This window comes from Hylobates moloch, unplaced genomic scaffold (assembly GCF_009828535.3).
Source record: "Hylobates moloch isolate HMO894 unplaced genomic scaffold, HMol_V3 SCAFFOLD_1, whole genome shotgun sequence".
Classification (NCBI taxonomy): domain Eukaryota; kingdom Metazoa; phylum Chordata; class Mammalia; order Primates; family Hylobatidae; genus Hylobates; species Hylobates moloch.
The window spans coordinates 9321592-9343315 of record NW_026652276.1 but is presented as its reverse complement, the minus strand read 5'-3'; the positions used below and the strand labels follow the sequence as shown (position 1 = coordinate 9343315).

At 52.9% G+C, this 21724-nt stretch overlaps 1 protein-coding gene across 1 annotated transcript in view; it reads left to right on the top strand.

Moving 5' to 3' along the window:
• The window catches only part of DIS3L2 (DIS3 like 3'-5' exoribonuclease 2), a 480187-nt gene that overhangs the window by 454609 nt on the left and 3854 nt on the right, over positions 1 to 21724 (top strand). Inside the window, exons 17-18 of the mRNA XM_058429965.1 lie at positions 19317 to 19500; positions 20210 to 20296. Coding sequence (XP_058285948.1) covers positions 19317 to 19500; positions 20210 to 20296 — 271 coding nt within the window. The remainder of the gene's footprint in view (positions 1 to 19316; positions 19501 to 20209; positions 20297 to 21724) is intronic.

Here is a 21724-nt window from a genome sequence, read left to right as displayed (position 1 = left end):
AAAATGTATATTGAGAATAAGACGGCCTTTTGACCTTTTAGGGTCTACGGCTGTAAAGTGTCTCAGGGTTGCTGCCAAACAAGGCATGAACTGGGCTGGATTTTTATATTTGATGAAAAAGAGCCTAAACACTATCTGATTTGGGATAAAGAAGAAGGAGCATTAACCTTGACTATGCCTTTAGCTCCAGCCGCCTTTATAAGAATAAATTGCTGGGCATTTGGGGGAGGGCTAGTCACAGAACGAAACTGTAAGCTGGACTGGGTGTGAGGAGGGGAGGTGATAAAAGGATTATAGGGTGGAGGAGCGGAGGCTGAGGAAGAATTGGGACCTAGCTCAGCCTGGCGAGGAGGGGAGAGGTCAGATGGGTCTGTAGAAAAGGAAGATTAGAAAGACTCAGCAACGCTTGGGGTTGGGACTGAGGGGACACGCGGGAGGAAAAGAAGGAAGATTTGGGATGAGTTGCATTGGGCAGCCTGGGTGAGGGATCCTCTCAAAAAAAAAAAAAAAAAAAAAAAAAAAAAGATTATTAGATTTTGTAGGATGGAAAATCAAATCCATTTTTTGAGTTTGTATTGGGGTCAAGCAGCATTGCAGAAGAAAATAAGGCATTTAGGTTTTAGGTCAGGTGTGAGTTGAAGAGGTTTTAAGTTCTTGAGAACACAGGCTAAGGGAGAAGAAGAAGGAATGGAGGGTGGAACATTGCCCATAGTGAAGGAGGCAAACCCAGAGAGAAGAGAGCACAGAGATATGAGGTTGGGGTACTTGCCCCTTCCCCAGAGAAGGGGTAGAGACACGGAGAGAAGGGGTTGAGGGGTACTTGCCCCTCCCCTAGAAAAGCAGGACTTGCTGCTAAGGGTGAAGGAGAAGGGGTTGAGGGGTACTTGCCCCTCCGAAAAGCAGGACTTGCTGCTAAGGGTGAAGGAGAAGGGGTTGAGGGGTACTTGCCCCTCCCCCAGAAAAGCAGGACTTGCCGCTAAGGGTGAAGGACCGAGGCAGGCATCCCTGCGTGGTCTGACACCTCTGAAACCTGGGTGAATAATCAGGGAGGCGTCCCTGCAATGATTAAACACCAAGGGAAGGCTGCCTTCCCTAGTCCATGACCGGCGCCAGAGTTTTGGGTCCACGGATAAAACGTGTCTCCTTTGTCTCTACCAGAAAATGAAAGGAATTGAAATTAAGGGAAGGGAGAGATTGAAGAGTGGAAAGGAGAACGTGGTTGAGGGATAGTGAGAGAGGTTGGAGAAGAGAGTAAGAAGAGGCCGCTTACCGGATTTAAAATTGGTGAGATGTTCCTTGGGCTGGTCAGTCTGAGGACCTGAGGTCGTAGGTGGATCTTTCTCACGGACCAAAGAACAGGAGGACAGGGGATTGATCTCCCAAGGGAGGTCCCCTGATCCGAGTCATGGCACCAAATTTCATGCACGTCCGTGTGAAGAGACCACCAAACAGGCTTTGTGTGAGCAATAAAGATTTTAATCACCTGGGTGCAGGTGGGCTGAGTCCAAAAAGAGAGTCAGCAAAGGGTGGTGGATTATCATTAGTTCTTATAGGTTTTGGGATAGGCGGTGGAGTTAGGAACAATGTTTTGGGGGGCAGGGGGTGGATCTCTCAAAGTACATTCTCAAGGGTGGGAGAATTACAAAGAACCTTCTTAAGGGTGGGGGAGATTACAAAGTACATTGATCCGTTAGGGTGGGGCAGGAACAAATCACAATGGTGGAATGTCATCAGTTAAGGCGATTTTTACTTCTTTTGTGGATCTTCAGTTACTTCAGGCCATCTGGATATATATGTGCAAGTCACAGGGGATGCGATGGCTCGACTTGGGCTCAGGGGCCTGACACATACCTTGGTTGAAATTTTGTGAGCACTCTGATTTTGGTTTGGTTTCCCACGTCTGTAAATGATTTGGCTCATTTTTTTTCATGCTTGTGAACATCTTCTGATCATCTGATAGCAAAAATAAACATAAATGGTTGGGTACCATAGGAAACATTTAAAAATAAATAAATAAATAAATGTTGAGTGCAGGCCTGACACAATGGCTCCTGCCTATAATCCCAGCACTTTGGGAGGCCAAGGTGGGAGGATGGCTTGAGCTCAGGAGGTCAAGACCAGCCTGGGCAACATTACAAAACCCTGTGTCTACAAAAAATACAAAGATTAGCCAGGCGTGTTTGTCCATGCCTGTAGGCCCAGCTACTAGGGAGGCCATGGTGGGGGGCATTGCTTGAGCTCAGGAGACTGAGGCATAAGAATTGCTTGAATCTGAGAGGTGGAGATCACATTGAGCTGTGATCGCACCACTGCACTCCAGCCTGGTTGACAGAATGAGAGCTGTCTCAACAACAACAACAACAACAAAACAATTTTAAAAGATGGGTATGAGATAACCAATTAAAAGAAACTAGGGCATCACTACCTCTAAATACTTGTGCAAACTCCAGGATTTATAGGATTTTCTTTGCTCTCAAGATTAATAAGAAAGGGGATGACATCTCAAACATTAACAGCCAGCTATATGGCTTTTCCTCATGTACAGTTTAAACTCAGTGGCATGATGGGAATCATTTGAACTCCCCAAGTTTGTTTTTTCCTTATACTGAATTTTAAAATTGCCAACTACAGAGTTAAATGGAGAGCCTTCTAAGTTCTCTACTTCTCTCTCTTTTTTCTGCCTACTTGAAATCTGCTGACATTTCTGCTGGTATTAAGATAAACCCACAATATCACATTCCAGCCAAGATAAAAACCAATAAGGAAGAGGTCTTAAAAGGCTTTCAAATTAATGGTTCTACAAATTACAACAGCTCCATGGCAACCCACAACCTAGACACCTTTTGGAAATGTGAATTTAGGTTTGCCGGTCCAACAGTTGCTTTGGGTGATGGACCAGTCCGTGGAAGGACTGCTATTTGAAAGAATAGAACGAGGAAATGTTTATAAAAATTAGGCTCTCAGATCAAAGAGGTCAAAATTGTGAGCTCAGAGCAATAATAAAAAGGATCTCTGCCCAGCATAAAAATTGCTTTGTCTGCTACACAGGGCCAGAAAAACCTGAAAAAAAAAAAAAAAACCTGCTAAAATGCTTCCCTACCTGCATGGAACTGTCAAGCAAATAAGAGTGGCAAACAAAAGCAATTGGTTATGGACTTCAAAACTGCTCGGTGCTTTTCTTTCTCTTATAAAATCCAGGCAGTCCTAGTTAAAATATAAACATTTAATATTTAACCCCTAAACTCATTTGAAACTGAAAAAGGGAAAAGCTACGATCAAAGAAATAAAAATTAAAGACAAACAAAAAAGAAAACCAAACTGCTTTACCCAAAATTTTGGTTCACAGCCCTCATAAGATTGCTCATGAAGACAAATGAAAATCTTAAAGTTTAGCTTTGGGACCTCTCCCATTTTGTCAGAAATCTCATTTGGATCCAACTGTGTCTTATAAACCTATGAGTCTGTATTAGTATGTTTTGCTGTCTCGTGACTGAAATGCTCAAATGAGAGCTATAAGGTCTTATTTGTGTGCATGTCTATGTTTATGTATGTTTTTGCATGTTGTATGTTGTGTCTCCAATTTGAAATCTGGCACAATAGGCCAGAAATTCCTTAACGAATTCTATCCAGGTTAACTTAGATTAATTAAACTTGTTAAAATATATAGTGAGCAGGGCATGGTGGAGCATGCCTGTATTCCCAGCTACTCAGGGGGCTAAGGCAGGAGGGTTACTTGAGCCCAGGAGTTCAAGGACAGCCTGAGCAATATAGCAAGACCCCATCTCTAAAAAAAAAAATATGTATATAGGCTGGGTGCCATGTCAAACATCTTTAGTCCCACCACTTTGAGAGAATGAGGTGGGTGGATTGCTTGAGCCCAGTAGCTAGAGTTCGAGATAAGCCTGGGCAACATGGCAAAACCCCATCTCTACAAAAAAATACAAGAATTAGCCAGGCATAGTGGTGTGTGCCTGTAGTCCCAGCTACTGGGGAGGCTGAGGCAGGAGAATCACTTTAACTTGGGAAGTAGAAGCTTCCATGGGCTGTGATTGTACCACTGCACTCCAGCCCGGGTGACAGAGTGAGACCCCGCCTCAAAAAATAAAAATAAAAATAAATATATATGTGTGTGTGTGTGTGTGTGTATATATATGCACACACACCTGTGTAGATACATACATATATAAATACATGTATACATATTACATATACATACATATATAACATAGTAATGAACCCACATACCTTTTAGTTCATATGATTTAATAAGCTGGTTTGATAAATAAGCTGGTTTTAAATTTGTTGATAAAATAAAAATAGAAATATCTTTAGCATTTTCTTTTCCTTCTTCATTCCTTCCCTCTCTTTCTCTCTCTCTTCCTTCCTTCCTTCTTTCCTTTCTTCTTTCTTTCTTTCTTTCTTTTTTTTCTCTCTCAGAGCCTCTCTCTGTCGCCCAGGCTGGAGTGCAGTGGTGCAATCTCGGCTCACTGCAACCTCCACCTCCCAGGTTCAAGTGGTTCTCATATCTCAACCTCCTGAGTAGATGGTACTATAGGTGCTCATCACCACCCCTGGCTAATTTTTAGTAAAGAATGGGTTTTGCCATGTTGGCCAGGCTGGTCTCAAACTCCTGGCCTCAAGACAAAAAAATTAAAATTAAAATTAAATTAAATTTAAAAATCAAATACCTGGACTCAAGTGATCCACCTGCCTTGGCCTCCCAGAGTGCTGGGATTATAGGCATGAGCCACCACGCATGTCCATCTTTAGCATTTGCAGTGTACATTTTCCCCTGGATTTGTGGGTCACTTAGGATTATATGTGTCTCTGCTAGATGCTTCAAGGTCATAAAACTGTATTTTATTTTTATTTTTTGTGAGACAGAGTCTCACTCTGTCGTCCAGGCTGGAGTACAGTGGTATAACCTCAGCTCACTGCAACCTCCACCTCCAGGGTTCAAGTGATTCCCCTGCCTCAGCCTCCTGAGTAGCTGGGATTACAGACATGTGCCACCACGCCCTGCTAATTTTTGTATTTTTATTAGAGACGGGGTTTCACCATGTTAGCCAGGCTGGTCTCGAACTCCTGACCTCAAGTGATCTGCCCACCTCGGCCTCCCAAAGTGCTCAGATTACAGGCGTGAGCCACCGCGCCTGGCCTAAGGTCATAAAACTTTAAACCCAACCTAAAAACAGAGTGATCTTTGTGTAGTTCTTTGATAAATAAAACTAATTTAGTATTGCTGCTTTAATGTAAACAGCTCTGCCTTAGGAGTTACTGGCAAAATATCCATGTATTTAACTTTAAGCTTCTTAAGTGAACACCTGGGAGTCACAGGCTATGAAAATAGTGAACAAGAAAATACCCGGAAATGAGTACTAGCTTTGTGTAATATCTCAGTATTCATAATTAGTGGAGGTATAATTGTTAAAAATATAAATTAGGTAAATGTAAATAGGATGAATGTCTATAAATGAGCTTTTCATAGAATTTGAAATCTTTTTTTTTTTTTTTTTTTGAGACAGAGTCTCCTCTGTCATCCAGGCTGGAGTGCAGTGGTGTGATCTCGGCTTACTGCAACCTCCACCTCCCAGGTTCAAGTGATTCTCATGAGTGAGCCTTTTAAGTAGCTGGGATTACAGGCATGCGCCACCACACCCAGCTACTTTTTGCATTATTGGTAGAGACGGGGTTTCACCATGTTGGCCAGGCTGCTCTCGAACTCCTGGTCTCAAGCAGTCCTCCGCCTCAGCCTCCCAAAGTGCTGGGATTACAGGCATGAGCCACTGTGCCTGGCCAGACTTTGAAATCTTAAAGTCATGTTATGCTACCTTAACTGACAGATACTCATTAAATATATTGGTCATTTCCAAGTAAGAGAAAACACAAAAACATAAATTGCTGAACACAAAAATATAAGTTTGTTTTTGGGTTCTTTTTTTTTTTTTTTTTTTTCTCCTGAGACTGAGTCTCACTCTGTCGCCCAGTCTGGAGTGCAGTGCAGTGGTGCGATCTCGGCTCACTGCAAGCTCTGCCTCTGGGTTCACGCCATTCTCCTGCCTCAGCCTCCTGAGTAGCTGGGACTACAGGCGCCTGCCACCACGCCCAGCTAATTTTTTGTATTTTTAGTAGAGACGGGGTTTCACCGTGTTAGCCAGGATGGTCTCGACCTCCTGACCTCGTGATCCACCCGCCTTGGCCTCCCAAAGTGCTGGGATTACAGGTGTCAGCCACTGTTGGCTTCTTAAATTTTATGGAACTACCAAATTTATAGGGGTTAATACACATAAAAATTGTGCGATGGGGAAACATGTTTCTAAAATTGTAAATGGTTCCCATCTATAAAATACTAATATGTGACAGTCATTTAAATGTTTTTTGCTTCCTAAGTTTTCACTAGAAATTAAGGTTGCTAAGAATTAAAAATTCTAATTAATCTCTACAATTCTGTAGACAAAGTGTACCAAAAAATATGTATGTTTGATGAGAAAAACTATTTAAAATGTGTAAAAACATGTTTTTGTTTTATTTGAGTTTTTTGTATATTTAAAAATTATTTTAACTTCTTTTAAATTAAAAAAAATAGAAATAGGATCCTGCTACGCTGCCCAGCCTGGTCTCGAATTTCTAGGCTCAAGCGGCCACCTCCCAAAGTGTTGAGATTGCAGGTGTGAGCCACTGCACCTGGCTAAAATGTGTTTTCATAAATCCAAAATTTGGATTTATGAAAGAAATTAAAACAGGATAGAAAGGAACCAGTAAGTAGGAGAGAGACGTGAAGAAAGGTATGAAGATATATTTTTGATAAGTACGGTTAAAAGAAAAAAGAGGCCAGGCGCGGTGGCTCATGCCTGTAATCCCAGCATTTTGGGAGGCCGAGGCGGGTGGATCACGAGGTCAGGAGATCAAGACCATCCTGGTTAACGCGACAAAACCCCGTCCGTCTCTACTAAAAATACAAAAAATTAGCTGGGCGTGGTGGCGGGTGCCTGTAGTCCCAGCTACTTGGGAGACTGAGGCAGGAGAATGGCGTGAACCCGGGAGGCGGAGCTTGCAGTGAGCCGAGATCGCGCCACTGCACTCCAGCCTGGGCGACAGAGAGAGGCTCTGTCTCAAAAAAAAAAAGAAAAGAAAAGAAAAGAAAATGCTTGAGGTATTTCTATTTTATCAACCAATTTAAAACCAGCTTATTTATCAAAGATATAGTTAAATCACATGAACTAAAAGGTATTTGGTTCATTACTATGTATATATGTATGTATATGTATAAAACAGAGCTGTTTTCAATAAACCAGCAATACTAAATTAGTTTTATTTATCAAAGAACTATATGAACAAAGATCACGGTTTTTAGGTTGGGTTTATAGTTTTATGACCTTGAAACATCTCGCAGAGACACATATAATTCATCCTTCCCATTTTTTTGGGAAGGATGAATTTGTGAAAGAAATTTTTGTATGTGATCAAGTTGGCTAAAATTAGAAGGAAATTATTCACGAGTCTTTCTAAAGATTGAGCTTTCATATTAAAACTACGCTGATATTCTCACTAGGAGAAGTAAAAAACAAACAAAACAAACCTACACTGATTTAAAAACTAAAGGTTTGGTCCCCTATGTTAGTACAACAAGACTTCCCTGAAATATAGATCTGCTTTTATTTTTATTTATTTATTTTTGAGACAGAGTCTCACTCTGTCGCCCAGGCTGGAGTGCAGTGGTGTGATCTCAGCTCACTGCAACCTCTGCCTCGCGGTTCCAGTGATTCTCCTGCCTCAGCCTCGGGTAGCTGGGATTACAGGCACGTGCCACCACGCGCACCTAATTTTTGTGTTTTTGGTGGAGATGGGGTTTCACCATGTTGGCCAAGCTGGTCTCGAACTCCTGAGCTCAGGTGATCTGCCTGCCTCAGTCTCCCACAGTGCTGGGATTACAGGTGTGAACCACTGAGCCCAGCCTAAATCTGCTTTTAGTAAATCCACAAGAAGCATTAATTTTTACTTCTGTGTTTAACAGCTATCTAAACTGAAGCTTTTTTTTTTTTTTTTTTTTTTTCCTGAGGGTCTTGCTCTGTCATCCAGGCAAGAGTGGATCCCTCCAAAATTCAGATACTATTCATGAGTATTCTTATGACAATATGGCTATTTGAAGTTTAAGAATTTGCTCTCTTTTTATATAGGATATAATTGGAAACATTGGCTATATTACCAAAGCTTTGATTGCAATATATTTGTGAATATGCACAGAATGCCTGGCTTCTGGGGTTCCCAGCCTTACAGTGAGCAAGTAAAAATTGTCACTTCCTGGCAGGTCCAGGAAACTTCAGACTGCAGAAAAAAGTCTAAAGTCTGTCTTGGTTTGGCTGCCTAGCCTCAAGAGGTTTTATAATCTGAGATTCCTTTTTTTTTTTTTTCAGACAAGGTCTGTAATCCCAAAGTGCTGGGATTACAGGCATGAGTCATTGTGCCCAGCCTTCTGTGGAATTCTTAAAAATGGGACCTGCCTTTGGGAGGCCGAGGTGGGTGGATCATCTGAGGTCAGGAGTTGGAGACCAGCCTGGCCAACATGGTGAAAACCTGTTTCTACTAAAAATACAAAAATTAGCCAGGCGTGGAGGCGGGTGCCTGTAATCCCAGCTACTTGGGAGGCTGAGACAGGAGAATTGCTTGAACCCAGGAGACAGAGGTTGTAGCAAGCCGAGATCACGCCACTGCACTCCAGCCTGGGCAACAAAGAGTGAAACATGGTCTCAAAAAAAATAAATAAATAAAAGGGGAACCGCTTTTTTCCTAAAGAGAGGGACCCCCACAGGGCAGGGCTAGGGGACAGTGACGTGGACAGGGACTGAAGGATCAAAGCTCATGGAGTGTTTGGGGCCACTGGGACACCTGGGAACAGGGCCCCATGGAGGCCAGTGGAATCCCAGAGCAGGGAGTGAGTCCTCTCCCCCAACACCTGCTGAGTGACCCTGCTGGAGCCCTTCTTGTCTCTGGGCCTCAATTTTCTCATCTGTAACATGGGAATAATAACAGGACCAACCAACCTCTCAGGGCTGTTGCAGAGTTTGTATGAGGCGATGCTGTGAAAACCCCAAGTGGCAGCAAGTCTGGCACACAGCAGGGCCTCAGCCCCCTGCCCCCTGCGCATACGCACACACAGATGCATACACACATGCAAACACACACACGTGCATGCACACATGCACACACACAGATGCATACACACATGCACACATGCATACACACAGACGCATACACACGTGTATACACACACGTTTACACACAAGACACACAGGGCTCACTCCCCAAGGGGACCTCACTGTGCCTCAGTTTGCCCATCTGTAAAGGGGGTGATTATAGCCCCTACTTCATGACACTGCTGTGGAGCTCCGTGAGTTAGTACCTGGAGGATGCCTAGGACTGGGCCTGAACTTAATCTGTACAGCCCCACGGGGAGCTGAGTGGAGAAGGTGGGCTTGGGTGTGGGGAGCAGAGGGGGCAGAGTGGAAATCCAGGGTGGCCTAAGAGTCTGGGTGCCTATCACCCATGAGGAGGCCCCAAGGAGTCCCTGGGGAACAGAGGCACTGATCTCCTTGTGGCCGGTAAGGGAACAGGGCTGAGGCTGGGAACAGGGCTGAGGCCAGGAACAGGCCAGCGAAAGCCTGCGGGAGGCCAGGGAGTGTGACCCCCAGAGCACTAGCAGCTAAGGACCCCGGGCCGCACTCAGGCCTGGGCGAGGGACTGACCTGGAGACTTCTTGAGCTTTCTCTGACTGTACGGAGCTCACCAGGGAAAACATGGGGGATGCCTAGATTCATTGCCCAGCTCTGAGCTCAGCACAAAAACTCTCTCTTGAAACGGTCTAGAAAGAGGCTCACCTGAGGCCCAGCTGTCACCCAGGGGCCATGCTGTCACGTGGGCCAAGGCATCTGAGGGGCAGGGGCCTTCCCCATCCCACTGCTGCCGTGACCCGTGGCCCGTGGCCCACTCTGCCCTGCCCTCCTGACCTGGGGGCCCAGTGCATCTCTGTGAGAGGTGGGAGGAGCGTCAGCAAAGGAGAGGCTGCACAGGGCGCCTTCGGCAGTGACGGGAAACCAAGAGCAGGAAAAGCAACCCTGCTCAGCCCTGGGCGACTCAGACAGGAAAGGGCCTGAGATGAGGCAGCCAGGAAGAGGCAGCCTTATCAGGGAGGCCGTGGCGCAGGCCTGAGTGCTGCTTCTGCTCTCATCCAACTGCAGTGGGACAGAGGCAGAGGCAAAGTGGGGGCCTGGAAACAAGGCTTCCAAGGTGGCAACAGTGTCCCAGCCCAGCCAGGCGGTGGCTGCAGGGGGCCATGTGTGTGTACCTGTGCCTGTGACCAGCCTCAGGGCCTAGGGGCAGGGAGCAGGCCAGGGGAAAGGCTCTGTCCCTGGGGGGTGGCAAAGCAGGTGGAGAGCCAGGTTAAGATGGGTGACCCTGGGCTTTGCAGCTGCTGTGATCCTGGCAGAGGGGAGGAGGCACCCTCGGCAGTCAGGGGCAGGATGATGGTAGTGATAAGGCCCTGCTGTGGACTGAGCCTCCCAGCCTAGGAAACCTGGCTCTGGCCTCCCCTGCAGGCCTGTGATGTCTGGCTCCAGAGGCCTTCTCCTCTGGGCTTTTCCGTGCCTGTGAACGGGGCCCCATTCATTTCCCTGTGGTTTCATGGAAACGTCCAATGCATTCAGGAGGTAGCAGTGCGCCCAGGAGGAGAGGGGTCAGCGAGAGGCCCGAGCTGTGACTGGTGGGCCACCCAGAGGCCATGGCACCCTCTGCTGGAGACTGGCAGCAGGTTGCACGGCCAGCTGTGGGTGAGGGTCCATCAGTCAGGCAGCTACACTTCCTCCCGACCCCCCTCCCCCACCCAGGCCAGGGGCTCTGCCTGCGGCTCCCTCTCTCCAGGCCTCCACTTTCCAGCTCCCAGGCCCCCAGCCCCACCTGGCCTGGCCTGGAACAGAGCTGCCAGCAAGATCTCTTCCACTTTCCCTCCCCAGCAGCCTGCAATTCAGTGCTCCGTAGACCGCTGCCTCCCGGGGCTCTGCGGTTTCCACCACACTACACTCCATTTCCAGCCGCTAAGAACACAGCAGGTTCTACGTAAAGGTAGCCATCACCTGCACCCCGTGGGCTGCCCAGCCATGGAGAAGAGGCCATGGTTGGGTACACAGCTTCTGAGACAGGCCCAGCAGCTGCCTTCATGGCCTCGGCAGAGCCCAGGGCTCTGGAGCTTACAGGGAGCATGTGCCCAAGTGTGGAAAATTTGGTCTGCAGAAGAAATGAGGCTGAAATTGGCTGGGAGCAATTCTTATCAAAGCCACATTAGCAGTTTTCAGCAAGAGCTAATTGGACAAGCTCTGTGAGTGGCCTCATTCCATTAGCAGGAGCCTCCCACAGAGTGTGACAAGGGCCCTGGTGGCTCAGGGCAGAAGAAGCTGTTTCTGTCCCACATTTGCCTTTGGCCTTTGAAAATGGACACATTTTCAGCTTTGGGCACTGACCCTGCCCCTCTGCCCCGGCTCCCGCTCATTTCCAAAGTCCCTCTCTGAGTGTCCTGTGTGAGGAAGGGGTGAGGTGAGTTTCTCAGCACTTCAGCAGGTGCGTGGATCTGAAACAGGACAGCCTTGGAGACACAGCCTCCTTGCCAGGCAGGGTTGAGAGGCCAAGTGCGGAGGAGCTGAGAGTCTGAGGGCCAGGCCCGAGCAGGCTAGGTCAGGAGGTTGGGCCCTGCCTTAGCAACGTTCCTGAGCCTGAGGAGGGACCCACGGCCAGCCCAGTCTCCCTCGACTCCTCTGGAGCCATGGCGTCCTCAGGGAGGGGACAGGAGGCTGCTGGGGTGTGGCCAGGCCAGAGCTGAGCTGATGGAACCTGAACCCCACTTTATGGGGTGGCCATGCTCTCTGCTTTCTCCTCTCTGCTCTGCCCAGTGGACTGGAAAAGATAGATCCAGGGGTGCAGTCCTCGGGCCTGAGCTCCGGGGTCACCGGTCTGGCCTCCAGCCTGTTTCCTCCGTGCTAGGGCTGTCAGGGCAAGTGTCTGACCTGGGCCCGCAGGGCGCTGGTCAAGGGGCCCAGGGATGTGGGGTGCAGCCCTCTGTGCCCCTGTCTGATCTGGGCAAGGTCCTTTATCTCCTGGCCACTGTCACATGGCATGGGCGACACTCCTCTGTGCCTCCAGGATGCTGTAAGGAAGCGGCATCTCACTGCACCCACCCTTTCTGCAGGGACCATGGTCAGGACAGAGCTGTGGACACTGACCAGGGGCTGGCCTCAGGGCCCACCCAGACAGGCCTCCTCATCTCCCCCAACACCACAGCGGGGCTCCCTCCTGGGAGCTGGCCAGTTGCCCTCCCCAGGATGGTACCTCAGGCTTCCACCCCGAGCTTCTTCCTCCTGCCCTGGGCCCTGCGGGCTGCCCCCGCTCTCCTGGGGTCTTGCCCCCTGCGAGCTCCTCTGCAGATACATTCCGGCCTTTGGGATGCTTCAGACAGCAAGCAGGAGGCAGACAGACACCCCGCATCTCCCCCAGGCCAACTCCGGCCCCATCAGCAGCAACCTGGTGGGGAACTGTCCACACCTGCCAGCCTCCCTCCCTCCGTCCTCTTGGGTTTCTGAACCAGCCTCTCCAGCTGCACTACCACTGCAACTTACTCCTTCTGGCCAAATCCAAGGGCCCTGTGCAGGCCCCTGCTCTTCTCGGCAGCTCTCACACTGGGAACAACCCGCAGGTTCCTCTGAAGTCCCAGAGCTGCTTCTCGGCCACCTCCTGTTCCCACTGCCTCTGCCTGGGAGCTTACCAGCTCCTGCCCCGCTGTGCCCAATTGGGAAGGGGGCGCCCTTGTGGCCCCTAGTCTCCAGCCTTGCTCTTTCTTTTCTTTTTTTTTTGAGATGAAGTCTCACTCTGCCACCCAGGCTGGACTGCAGTGGCACAATCTTGGCTCACTGCAAGCTCTGCCTCCCAGGTTGAAGTGATTCTCTTACCTCAGCCTCCTGAGTAGCTGGGATTACAGGCGCCCGCCACCATGCCTGGCTAATTTTTGTATTTTTAGTAGAGACGGGGTTTCACCATGTTGGCCAGGCTGGTCTCGAACTCCTGACCTCAGGTGGTCTACCCGCCTTGGCCTCCCAAGTGCTGGCATTACCCTGCTCTTTTTTGCTTCTTGGGGCTGCTTCTTGGGAGCCTTGGGCTGCTCAGCTTTCATCGCAGCCATGCCCTGCCTCTGGCCCAGCCTCCGTCCCTCACTGTGTCCTGCTCAAGGTCCCTGTGCAAAGTCCTTCCCTTGTTCCAACAGCCTTCCCCAGCTCCCAGAAAAGGTGCCGGTTGTAGAGTGTGACAGGCACCAGGCTGTCCCTGCGCCCCTCCTGGCGCAGCCCTTCAGTCTCCCCTTGACACAGTCTGCCTTTGACTTCTTATTTTCCAAACTAACCTGATGCTTTTCTTTCTTTCTTTGTTTTTTTGAGAGGGAGTTTTGCTCTTGTTGCCCAGGCTGGAGTGCGATGGTGCAATCTCGGCTCACTGCAGCCTCCACCTCCCGGGTTCAAGCAATTCTCTTGCCTCAGCCTCCCAAGTAGTGGGGATTACAGGCGCCCACCACCATGCCCAGCTAATTTTTGTATTTTTAGTAGAGACAGGGTTTCACCATGTTGGCCAGGCTGGTCTCGAACTCCTGACCTCAGGTGATCCACCTACCTGGGCCTCCCAAAGTGCTAGGATTATAGGTGTGAGCCACTGTGCCCAGCCTGTTTTGTTTGTTTTTTGTTTTGTTTTGTTTTGTTTTGCCTCCGTGCCTTTGCTATCTCACCCCTTTCCTATAAAACAGTCCTTTTTCACTTACTATCTCTTGGAATTAGTCTTGCACTCAGGAATGCACCTCTGCTGTCAGGGCTCCAGGAAGTTAGGGCCAAGGCCCTCTGGTGCAGTAGTGCAGACCGCAGCCTGGGGGTGGGGAGACTGTATGTGGCCAGGCCTTTTTTTTTTTTTTTTTTTTTTTACACCTTAGGCTTTGACCCACACAGAAAGAGATGGAACAGCCTGGGCTGCAGGGGCCTGGAAAGGGACTAGCATGTAGGCGGCACCACGCGGGGCAGCCGCAGGGGCAGGGGCTGCCTGTTCTCCTTCTCCCGGTGCTGCTCCAAGGGCACAGTTTGGTGACCACAGCTGCTTAGGGAAGCCTTGAGGATGCAAAAGAGAGTGAGGACACAAGGACACTAACAAAGCCTAGCTCTGCAGGAGGAGGCATGCCGCGCTGGGATGTTGCCACCGTCTTGTCCGAGCCCAAGGGTGGCCCTCGGTCCACCCGTGGGGAGCAGGGAGGAGAGAGGACAGGGCCCTGGCTGCCTCTGGCCTGCTCGGGAACGAGCTCCCTTAGGCGGAGCTTGATGATATCCACACGCCCAGCAGCAAGCATCATCGTCAGAAGCATGCAGCCCAGAGCTGTGTGCCCAGCAGAACAGGGCACTGGGGCAGGGACCCAGCCTTCTCGGCTCCTGAATTGGAGCCTGGCATGCCCCATCTTAGAGTCCTTCATTCTGCGCAGATGCACTTGGCATCTAGAGTGGGACCAGAGTCCACGACACTGGGCATGGAAGGAAATGACCCCTGTGATGAAAGAGGCCGTCACAGACATGGCGGCTGAGTGCTGGGATGGGCTCTGAATGGGATGTCAAGAAGCAGGTGGCAGGAGATGGGTGGAGGGAGGGCGAAGGACGATGATGCTTGCTGCTGGGCGTGTGGAAGGGGAGGGGAGCTGGACGCAGAACCTCATTCCCTGGAGGTAAGGCTGTGCCCATGACGGGGGAGCCACAGAGGGCCTTTCCAGGAGAGGGATGTGACCGGCTTTGGCGTGAAGGCCGCAGAGCAGAGCATGACTAGAAATAGGGAGGCCACCTGGTAAAAGAGGCGGAAGCTGGGACGAGAGTGGTGCCCTTGTCAGAGGGAGGCCAGGAGAAGCTTCTAGAAATGTAGCTGCGTGTGTAGCCCAATTCCTAGAGTTGGGGCAACCATGCCAGTCACAACATAAGATGTGTTACAATGATGTCTTATTTTTTTCAAGGCCAGGCACTGGCACATTGCTTCCCTATTTTACAGGGAAAGAAATGGAGATTCTGAAACTTAACTAATTTATCTGGCAAGGCATGGTCTCTCATGCCTGTAATCCTAGCACTTTAGGAGGCAGAGGTAGGAGGATCACTTCAGCCCAAGAGTTGGAGACCAGCCTGGGCAACATAGTGAGACCCCCTCTCTATAGACAAAATTAGCCGGGCAAGGTGGTGCCCGCCTGTGGTCCCAGCTACTTGGATGCTGAGATGGGAAGATCAGGATCACTTGGGCTTCCAGGGAGATGGAGGCTACAGTGAGCTGAGATCATGCCACTGCACTCCAACCTGGGCAGCAGAGCAAGACCCTGTCTCAAAATTAAAAAAAAAAAAAAAGTTTGAAATCACGCAGCGAGAGAGTGGCAGGGCTGGCCTTCCAGCATCGTCCTTTAAGATGTGACAGCAACAGGTCCCACTTGAGACAGCAGGAACGTGGCACCCAGTGCTGCCTCTGCACAGTCCTGATGCTCGCCGGCACCTTAAAGGCAAAGAAGACCCTATCATAAACGCACGAAGAGCACGTTTCATGGGATTGCTGTTGATGCTGGCGTTCCATGCGAGCCACTGAGGAGAAGCCCCTCTCCCAATGGCAAGGCCATAGGAGGTGAAGGACACCCCTCCACCACCCGCCAGACAGGTCTTTCCTGGCCACAGATGCCCTAGATCCCTGAATGTCAAAACCGGGCCCCAACCTCCCAGCTGAGCAGAGAAACATTCAGATCCAGTTCCTCGATGGTCAGGGAAGGTAGGCTTCCTCTGAAGCACAGATGGCTTCACCCCTTTCTCATCTCATCACCTCGAAGCCCTGCCAGGGCTAGAGCAGCCTTTCCCAGCATCGTCCTTTAAGATGCGACAGAAACAGGTCCCACCTGAGCCAGCAGGAATGCGGCACCCAGTGGCTGCCTCTGCACAGTCTTGATGCTTGCCGGCACCTTCAGGGTGAAGGACACCCTGTCGTAAACGCATGAAGAGCCCTGCGTTTCGTATATTGATGTTGCTTTTTCTTTGGAGGAACATTTGTGCACTGTGGGAACCTCTGTTTCTACCAGTGTCACCCTTGCTGTGGGGAGTGTGTACCGTGTTCAGGGGGGCCACTGTCTGCCACGGCATGTGAGGGGCTCGCTGAGCCTCATACCTGCCCTCCCCCTCCCCGCACCCTCCTGCCCCTGGGAGGCCCAGACCCAGGGAGAAGGGGTGCTGGGAGTGAGTGCTGAGGAGCTGGGGTCCTGGCCCTGCAGCCGCTGTCACAGCACAGCCCCACCCCAGACCTCCAGAGTGGTGGGGCCCTGGTGGTGCAGGCTCCAGACACTTGGCCGATGCCGGGCCTGGATCCAAGGCCCCGTCTCCGAGGCCTTAGCTTGCTGTTCTAGAAGGTGATGCTGGCTGGCAGCCATTCCCAGCCCCTCGGAGAGCAGTTGTCAGGCAGTCCCTGAGCTCCAGCGCCCCATCCCCAGCAGGGCCCAGTGATCTCATGCCTGTGCCTCTGGCGCTGGGAGGAGCGGGGTGACACTAGGGCCGGTGCCCACATCAGAGGATGAAGGTCTGAGGCCGGGGCAGGGGGCAGGGTGCCCTCCCGTCCAGCAGCCCCAATGCCCACTCTGCCCACTTCGGGGCTCCCGTGGCCCAGAGTGTGGAGTGGCGCGGCCTGACCACCCAGGATAGCTTGGGGCGTTTCGGAGGTTTGGCTGCCCAGGCTGTGCACCTAGCACAGCTCCCCAGGAGAGGGGGGGAGGAGGTCAGGGGAGAGGGCCCTGCTGACCGGGTCATCTCCGGCCCTGGGTTCCCATAGGAGCGCCTGGGCTCTAAGCTGGAGCTGCCCCATCCCAGGACCTTGGGGAGGAAGAGGCTGGGCGCCACCTGCTGGCCCACCAGGGAATTGACAGGGCGGGGGACTGTGGAGCCTGTGCTGGCCGCAGATGAGAGCCCTGACCCCATCCGCCCTGCACCGTCCAGTTCAGTTCTCCCACCTGTGGTACAGGGTCCCATTTGCAATGGTGAATCCTGAACTTGGTACAACTCTGGCTGCTGGCAGCTGGGCTTGGCCTGCACCTTCCTGTTCCCAAACTCCACTGGGGACCTCCCTTCCAGCCACCCCGGGCGTCACCACCACAGCCAGGGGTCAGCCCCAACTTCATTCACTCCTGCTGAGAGCCCACCTCTTCTCTCTGCCCCCATCTGCTACCTGCAGCATCAGAAGGACACGAGGGCAGCAAACAGCCCCTGCAGCTGTCCTCAAACATCATGGCCAAGGCCGCACCTGGGAAGCGGACTCTCTGCGGTGCCAGCTCCCTCCTCAGTGCCCTTGACCTTTGTCTGGGTCCCTGCTTGATGTGGCCCAACTGGCTGGGCCAGAGCTCCACAGTCACTGTCCCGACTCTCAGCCCCCCAGAGGGAGGGAGAGGCTGAGACCGCAAGGGAAGCAGAGACTCAGCCACACCAAGGGCCCTGGCAAGGTGGACCTCTCCTCCAAAGCCTCACCAGGCTTCACGTTCAAGGTCACCAAGAGTGCACTTGTTCTCTGTCGAGGGCAGGGGTGACTCCTGGGACTGTGCTGGGGTCCAGGGAGGGCAGGTAGCGGAGTTGCCAGGGAAGCAGATCGGCTGAGGTCTGTGGTCTTGGCAGGGGCTTCCACAGAGGCCCCGCCCTCTCCCTGTCCCCTCCCTCCTGTCCTTGTCCTCGTGTTTACTGAAGACCATGAGAAGGGATGTGGAGAGCCCCTGCAGGAACTGAAAGCAGGAGCCTGGCTCAGCCCCAAACGCCCCCAGACATTCAGTTCCTAAGCCCATAGGGTGGGGCATGGGCACAGAGGAGAAACCAGGGCTGCCCCACACAGCCCTGCTGCTTCATCCTGCCTGCCTGGTGGCCTTAGGCCTGCAGCCTCAGAGCAACCCGGTATGGGGCCATGCTGCCACCTGCTGGACACACTGCAAAATGCAACCCAGGGTCGGCCTGGAGGCTCCAGGTGTCCCTCTTCCCCCAGGCCTGCAGCTGGACTGAAGGGAAAAGGGAGCACCCGGGAACAGCGCGGGTGCTCCTGCCCTGGAGGATTGTCCGACTGCATGGGGAGGAAGTCCAGAACCGTGCCTGGCACATGGTAATCTTTGTGGAATGAATGAACGAATGAATGAATGAACTATGCATTTGATGCTTTTTGGTGATGATGACTCAACCAAGATAGATCACATGAGCCATTTTCCAGCAGGAACTGGGACTCCTCTTGGGCTGACAAGATGTAAGTACGAAATCTAAATAAGATTCCAATGGCACTAGACAGTGACATAGGTGACCCTAGCTATAAATACCCGTGGAAGGGAATTCTGTCTGACATTCAGGGAAGACTTGGAGCGGGGCAAGGGGAGGGGATTGATGGCAGGAATGAGATTCATAGGGCGTGTGTGGGAGATCCCTGGCTGGCCATGTGTGGGGAGGAGGGGCAACAGGAAAGCAGTGCCTGGATCTCGAGGGACTTGGCCGGCTCAGTCCTTCCATCGGGAGCCACGTTCATTCACAGCAACTGTTGAGTCTAACAACATTCAAGTACAGCAAAGCCGGAGCAGCAGGCCCTGAAAGGGTGACTCCGGGGTCTCACCCCACCCTGACTTCTTCCCTTCTGCTGCCTCAGACTCTCCTGTCCACCCTCAGAGACCCTGTCGGGAGGCTTCCCTCCAACAAGGCACCATCTCCAGGGAGAAGGGAGCCCAACACTCCTGGCCCTGTGGGGTCCTCAGTCCACTCACCACTGCGACATGCCCCAGGGAGTCCTCGGACTAGGGCCTGGGCCGGGCCCACCTGGGTTCCTGTGGGCACAGTGCCCTCTTACAGCCAGGGCTGCCCGAGAGTTCCAGGCATCCTGTCACTCAGCAGAGATCTTTCCTCGCTGCCTTCTCTGGGTTGGGTGGGCTGCTGAGCTCTGGGGCTGCCACAGTGAATTAGACAGGGGCTGTCCCTACTCTCCAGGGTCTAGTGGAGGAGCCGGCATGGAGCGAACCAGTCAAAGGAGAAGGCGGTGTAGACCGACTGGTGCAGGGGAGACCATGGGGGTGCTGGGCAAGACAGGGACTCGGCGGAACACAAGAGATGAGGCAGCTGGGAGGTTGTCTTTAAGCTGAGACCTGAAGGGTGATAGAGAGTAAGACAGGCTGCAGCGTGGGAAAGCCTGCGCACCTGTCCCCCAACCCCAGCGGTCCCTCCCATCCCACCCACCCTCTGCAGGCTCGTGGAGGAGTTCATGCTCTTGGCCAACATGGCAGTGGCCCACAAGATCCACCGCGCCTTCCCCGAGCAGGCCCTGCTGCGCCGGCACCCCCCGCCCCAGACAAGGATGCTCAATGACCTGGTGGAATTCTGCGACCAGATGGGGCTGCCCGTGGACTTCAGCTCCGCAGGAGCCCTCAATGTGAGTGGTGGGCAGGATTCAGGGGAGGCCCTGCTTGGGGGAAAGAAGAGAAAGACCTGGAAGGTGGGGGGTCCACCGGCCTCTGCTTCCCCCCAGAGTCCCTCCCCTTCAGCCAGGTCTCTCCTGTAGGGAAGGAGGCCCTGGGAGAAGGGGCACCTCTGAGTCCCAGGGGCCCTGACAACGGGACCTGCCCCCTCACCAGGACTGTGCCAAGCGGGGGGACCCTGGAGGCCTAGCAGAGGGCAGGGGTCCTGTGGCCAGAAAGGGCTGGTCTTGGGCCCAGAGGCTTTCAGAGTGGGGGCTGGAATCATAGGAATCCCGGGAATGTTGCTGGTGGTACTTTCAGGTGCTCCCTGCCTGGGGCAAAGCTAAGAAACCCAGGGCCTTGGCTCTGGTCCTGGAGGAGGGAGACATCTCACCCAGGCCCGATCCTGGGAGGGGAAGGCAGGTGCCCTAGGCCAGACAGCTGGAGCCCAGTGAGTCCAGGCCAGCCAGCAAAAACATGGAAGGGACTGACCTCAGGCCAGTGTGGGCCACAGGCTGTGGGCGGCTGCCCCCTCTCCCCACCCATCCCCTCTGAGCAGGGCTGAGCCCCACAGGCAACTCCTCCCCCCGGAGCCGGGCATGAGGTGCTCAGCGGATGACAGGGCCCAGAGTCCCTCCCCGAGCTGGACCGCACGTCACACAGGTTTCTGGGATTTGCTTCTAGAAAAGCCTGACCCAAACATTTGGAGATGACAAGTACTCACTGGCCCGGAAGGAGGTGCTCACCAACATGTGCTCCCGGCCCATGCAGGTAAGGAGGGCCCAGCCCCGTCCCCATGCAGGTAAGGAGGGCCCAGCCCCGTCCCCATGCAGGTAAGGAGGGCCCAGCCCCGTCCCCATGCAGGTAAGGAGGGCCCAGCCCCGTCCCCATGCAGGTAAGGAGGGCCCAGCCCCAGCCTTCCCTACTCCTGGGAGCACACTGGCCCCAGACCTGTGACCTCCACGTGCAAGCACAGCCCCCCACCGTTCCTGTCTGCTCTGGACATGGCTGGGTGGATGGGGGCTGCTCCTCTTCTGCCAGAGGGTGGTAGAGGAGGCCGACCCCAGGCAGCACCTAGGAGGGGGCACCCTGAGCCTCTTGAGTTTGAGCTGCTGCCTCCCGCTCAGACTCGCTCAAGGACAGTGTGCCCTGGAGCTGAGGGGCTACTGAGACCTCCTGTCAGGCTGGGGTCCTGGAGGAAAGACAGGGTCCCATGTGGCTTCCTGTCCCAGGGAACACTCCTCACCCCCCATCCCCGCATGTGGAGTCCAGAACCAGCTGTCGACCTCTGGCCAGTGTGGGAAAGAAGCGTACTTGGCTGGGGGCCTAGGCCTGGGCCTGCAGGGAGGTGGCAGGCTGTGGGGTGGACAGCTGGGCTTGCTCTGGGATGCCTGTCCCAGCCCCCAAGGCTGAGCTTCACCCGTGCAGGGCCCGAGCATCCTGGGACCAGGACCCCAGAGGACCCTCGGGTCAGCAGGAGCAGTGGATGCTGATGGGTCGGCTCTGGGCCCCGGCCCGGCCCAGGGGCAGGGACAGGCTGTATTTCAGGGGCTCGGTCACTCGGCAGATTCAATCTGTTCACAAGAACTGGATGGCTTCAGCTGACCTCAGCAGATTTATTTTCTGACACTTCAAGCTCTGCTGGGTTTGAAGCCATCAGGGCCTGCTTGGGCCTGGTCACCGTGACCTGCCCCCAGTCACAAGTGTCTGCTCAGCCAAGCACCTGCGGCACCCACAGCGGAGAGGGGCTGGGCCGTGCCCATTGGGCTCTCTCTGTTCTACACTGCAGTGGCTCTGGGCCTTGCAGAGAAGGCACAGCAGCCCCTAAGTCCCAGAACTGCCTCTGGCTCTGCCCTGCTGGGGCCCCTGCCATGCCCCTGCCTTTAACGCCATCACCTCCAAGGAGGTACGAGCCAAGCTGGAGCTCCAGAGATCGCAGCCACTCCTGAGTCAGCCAGAGCCTGAAAAGGCTGCATTCTCCTGGCTCGCCTCCCAGGGAGCTCAGAGGCGCCCTTGCCCGCGAATCCGATGGCAGAGAGTTACCAGGTCTGCGGTGCTCCTGTTCCTCAGCCCCGGGAACTGAGGTGGGGACAGGGCAGGGCGGCAGCAGAGAGCACAGAAAGGTGTGAGGGGGCACGCAGTCCCCAGTGAGCTTCTGCATCAGGACACCAGGGCTGTCCCAGGGATGGCTGGGCCTGC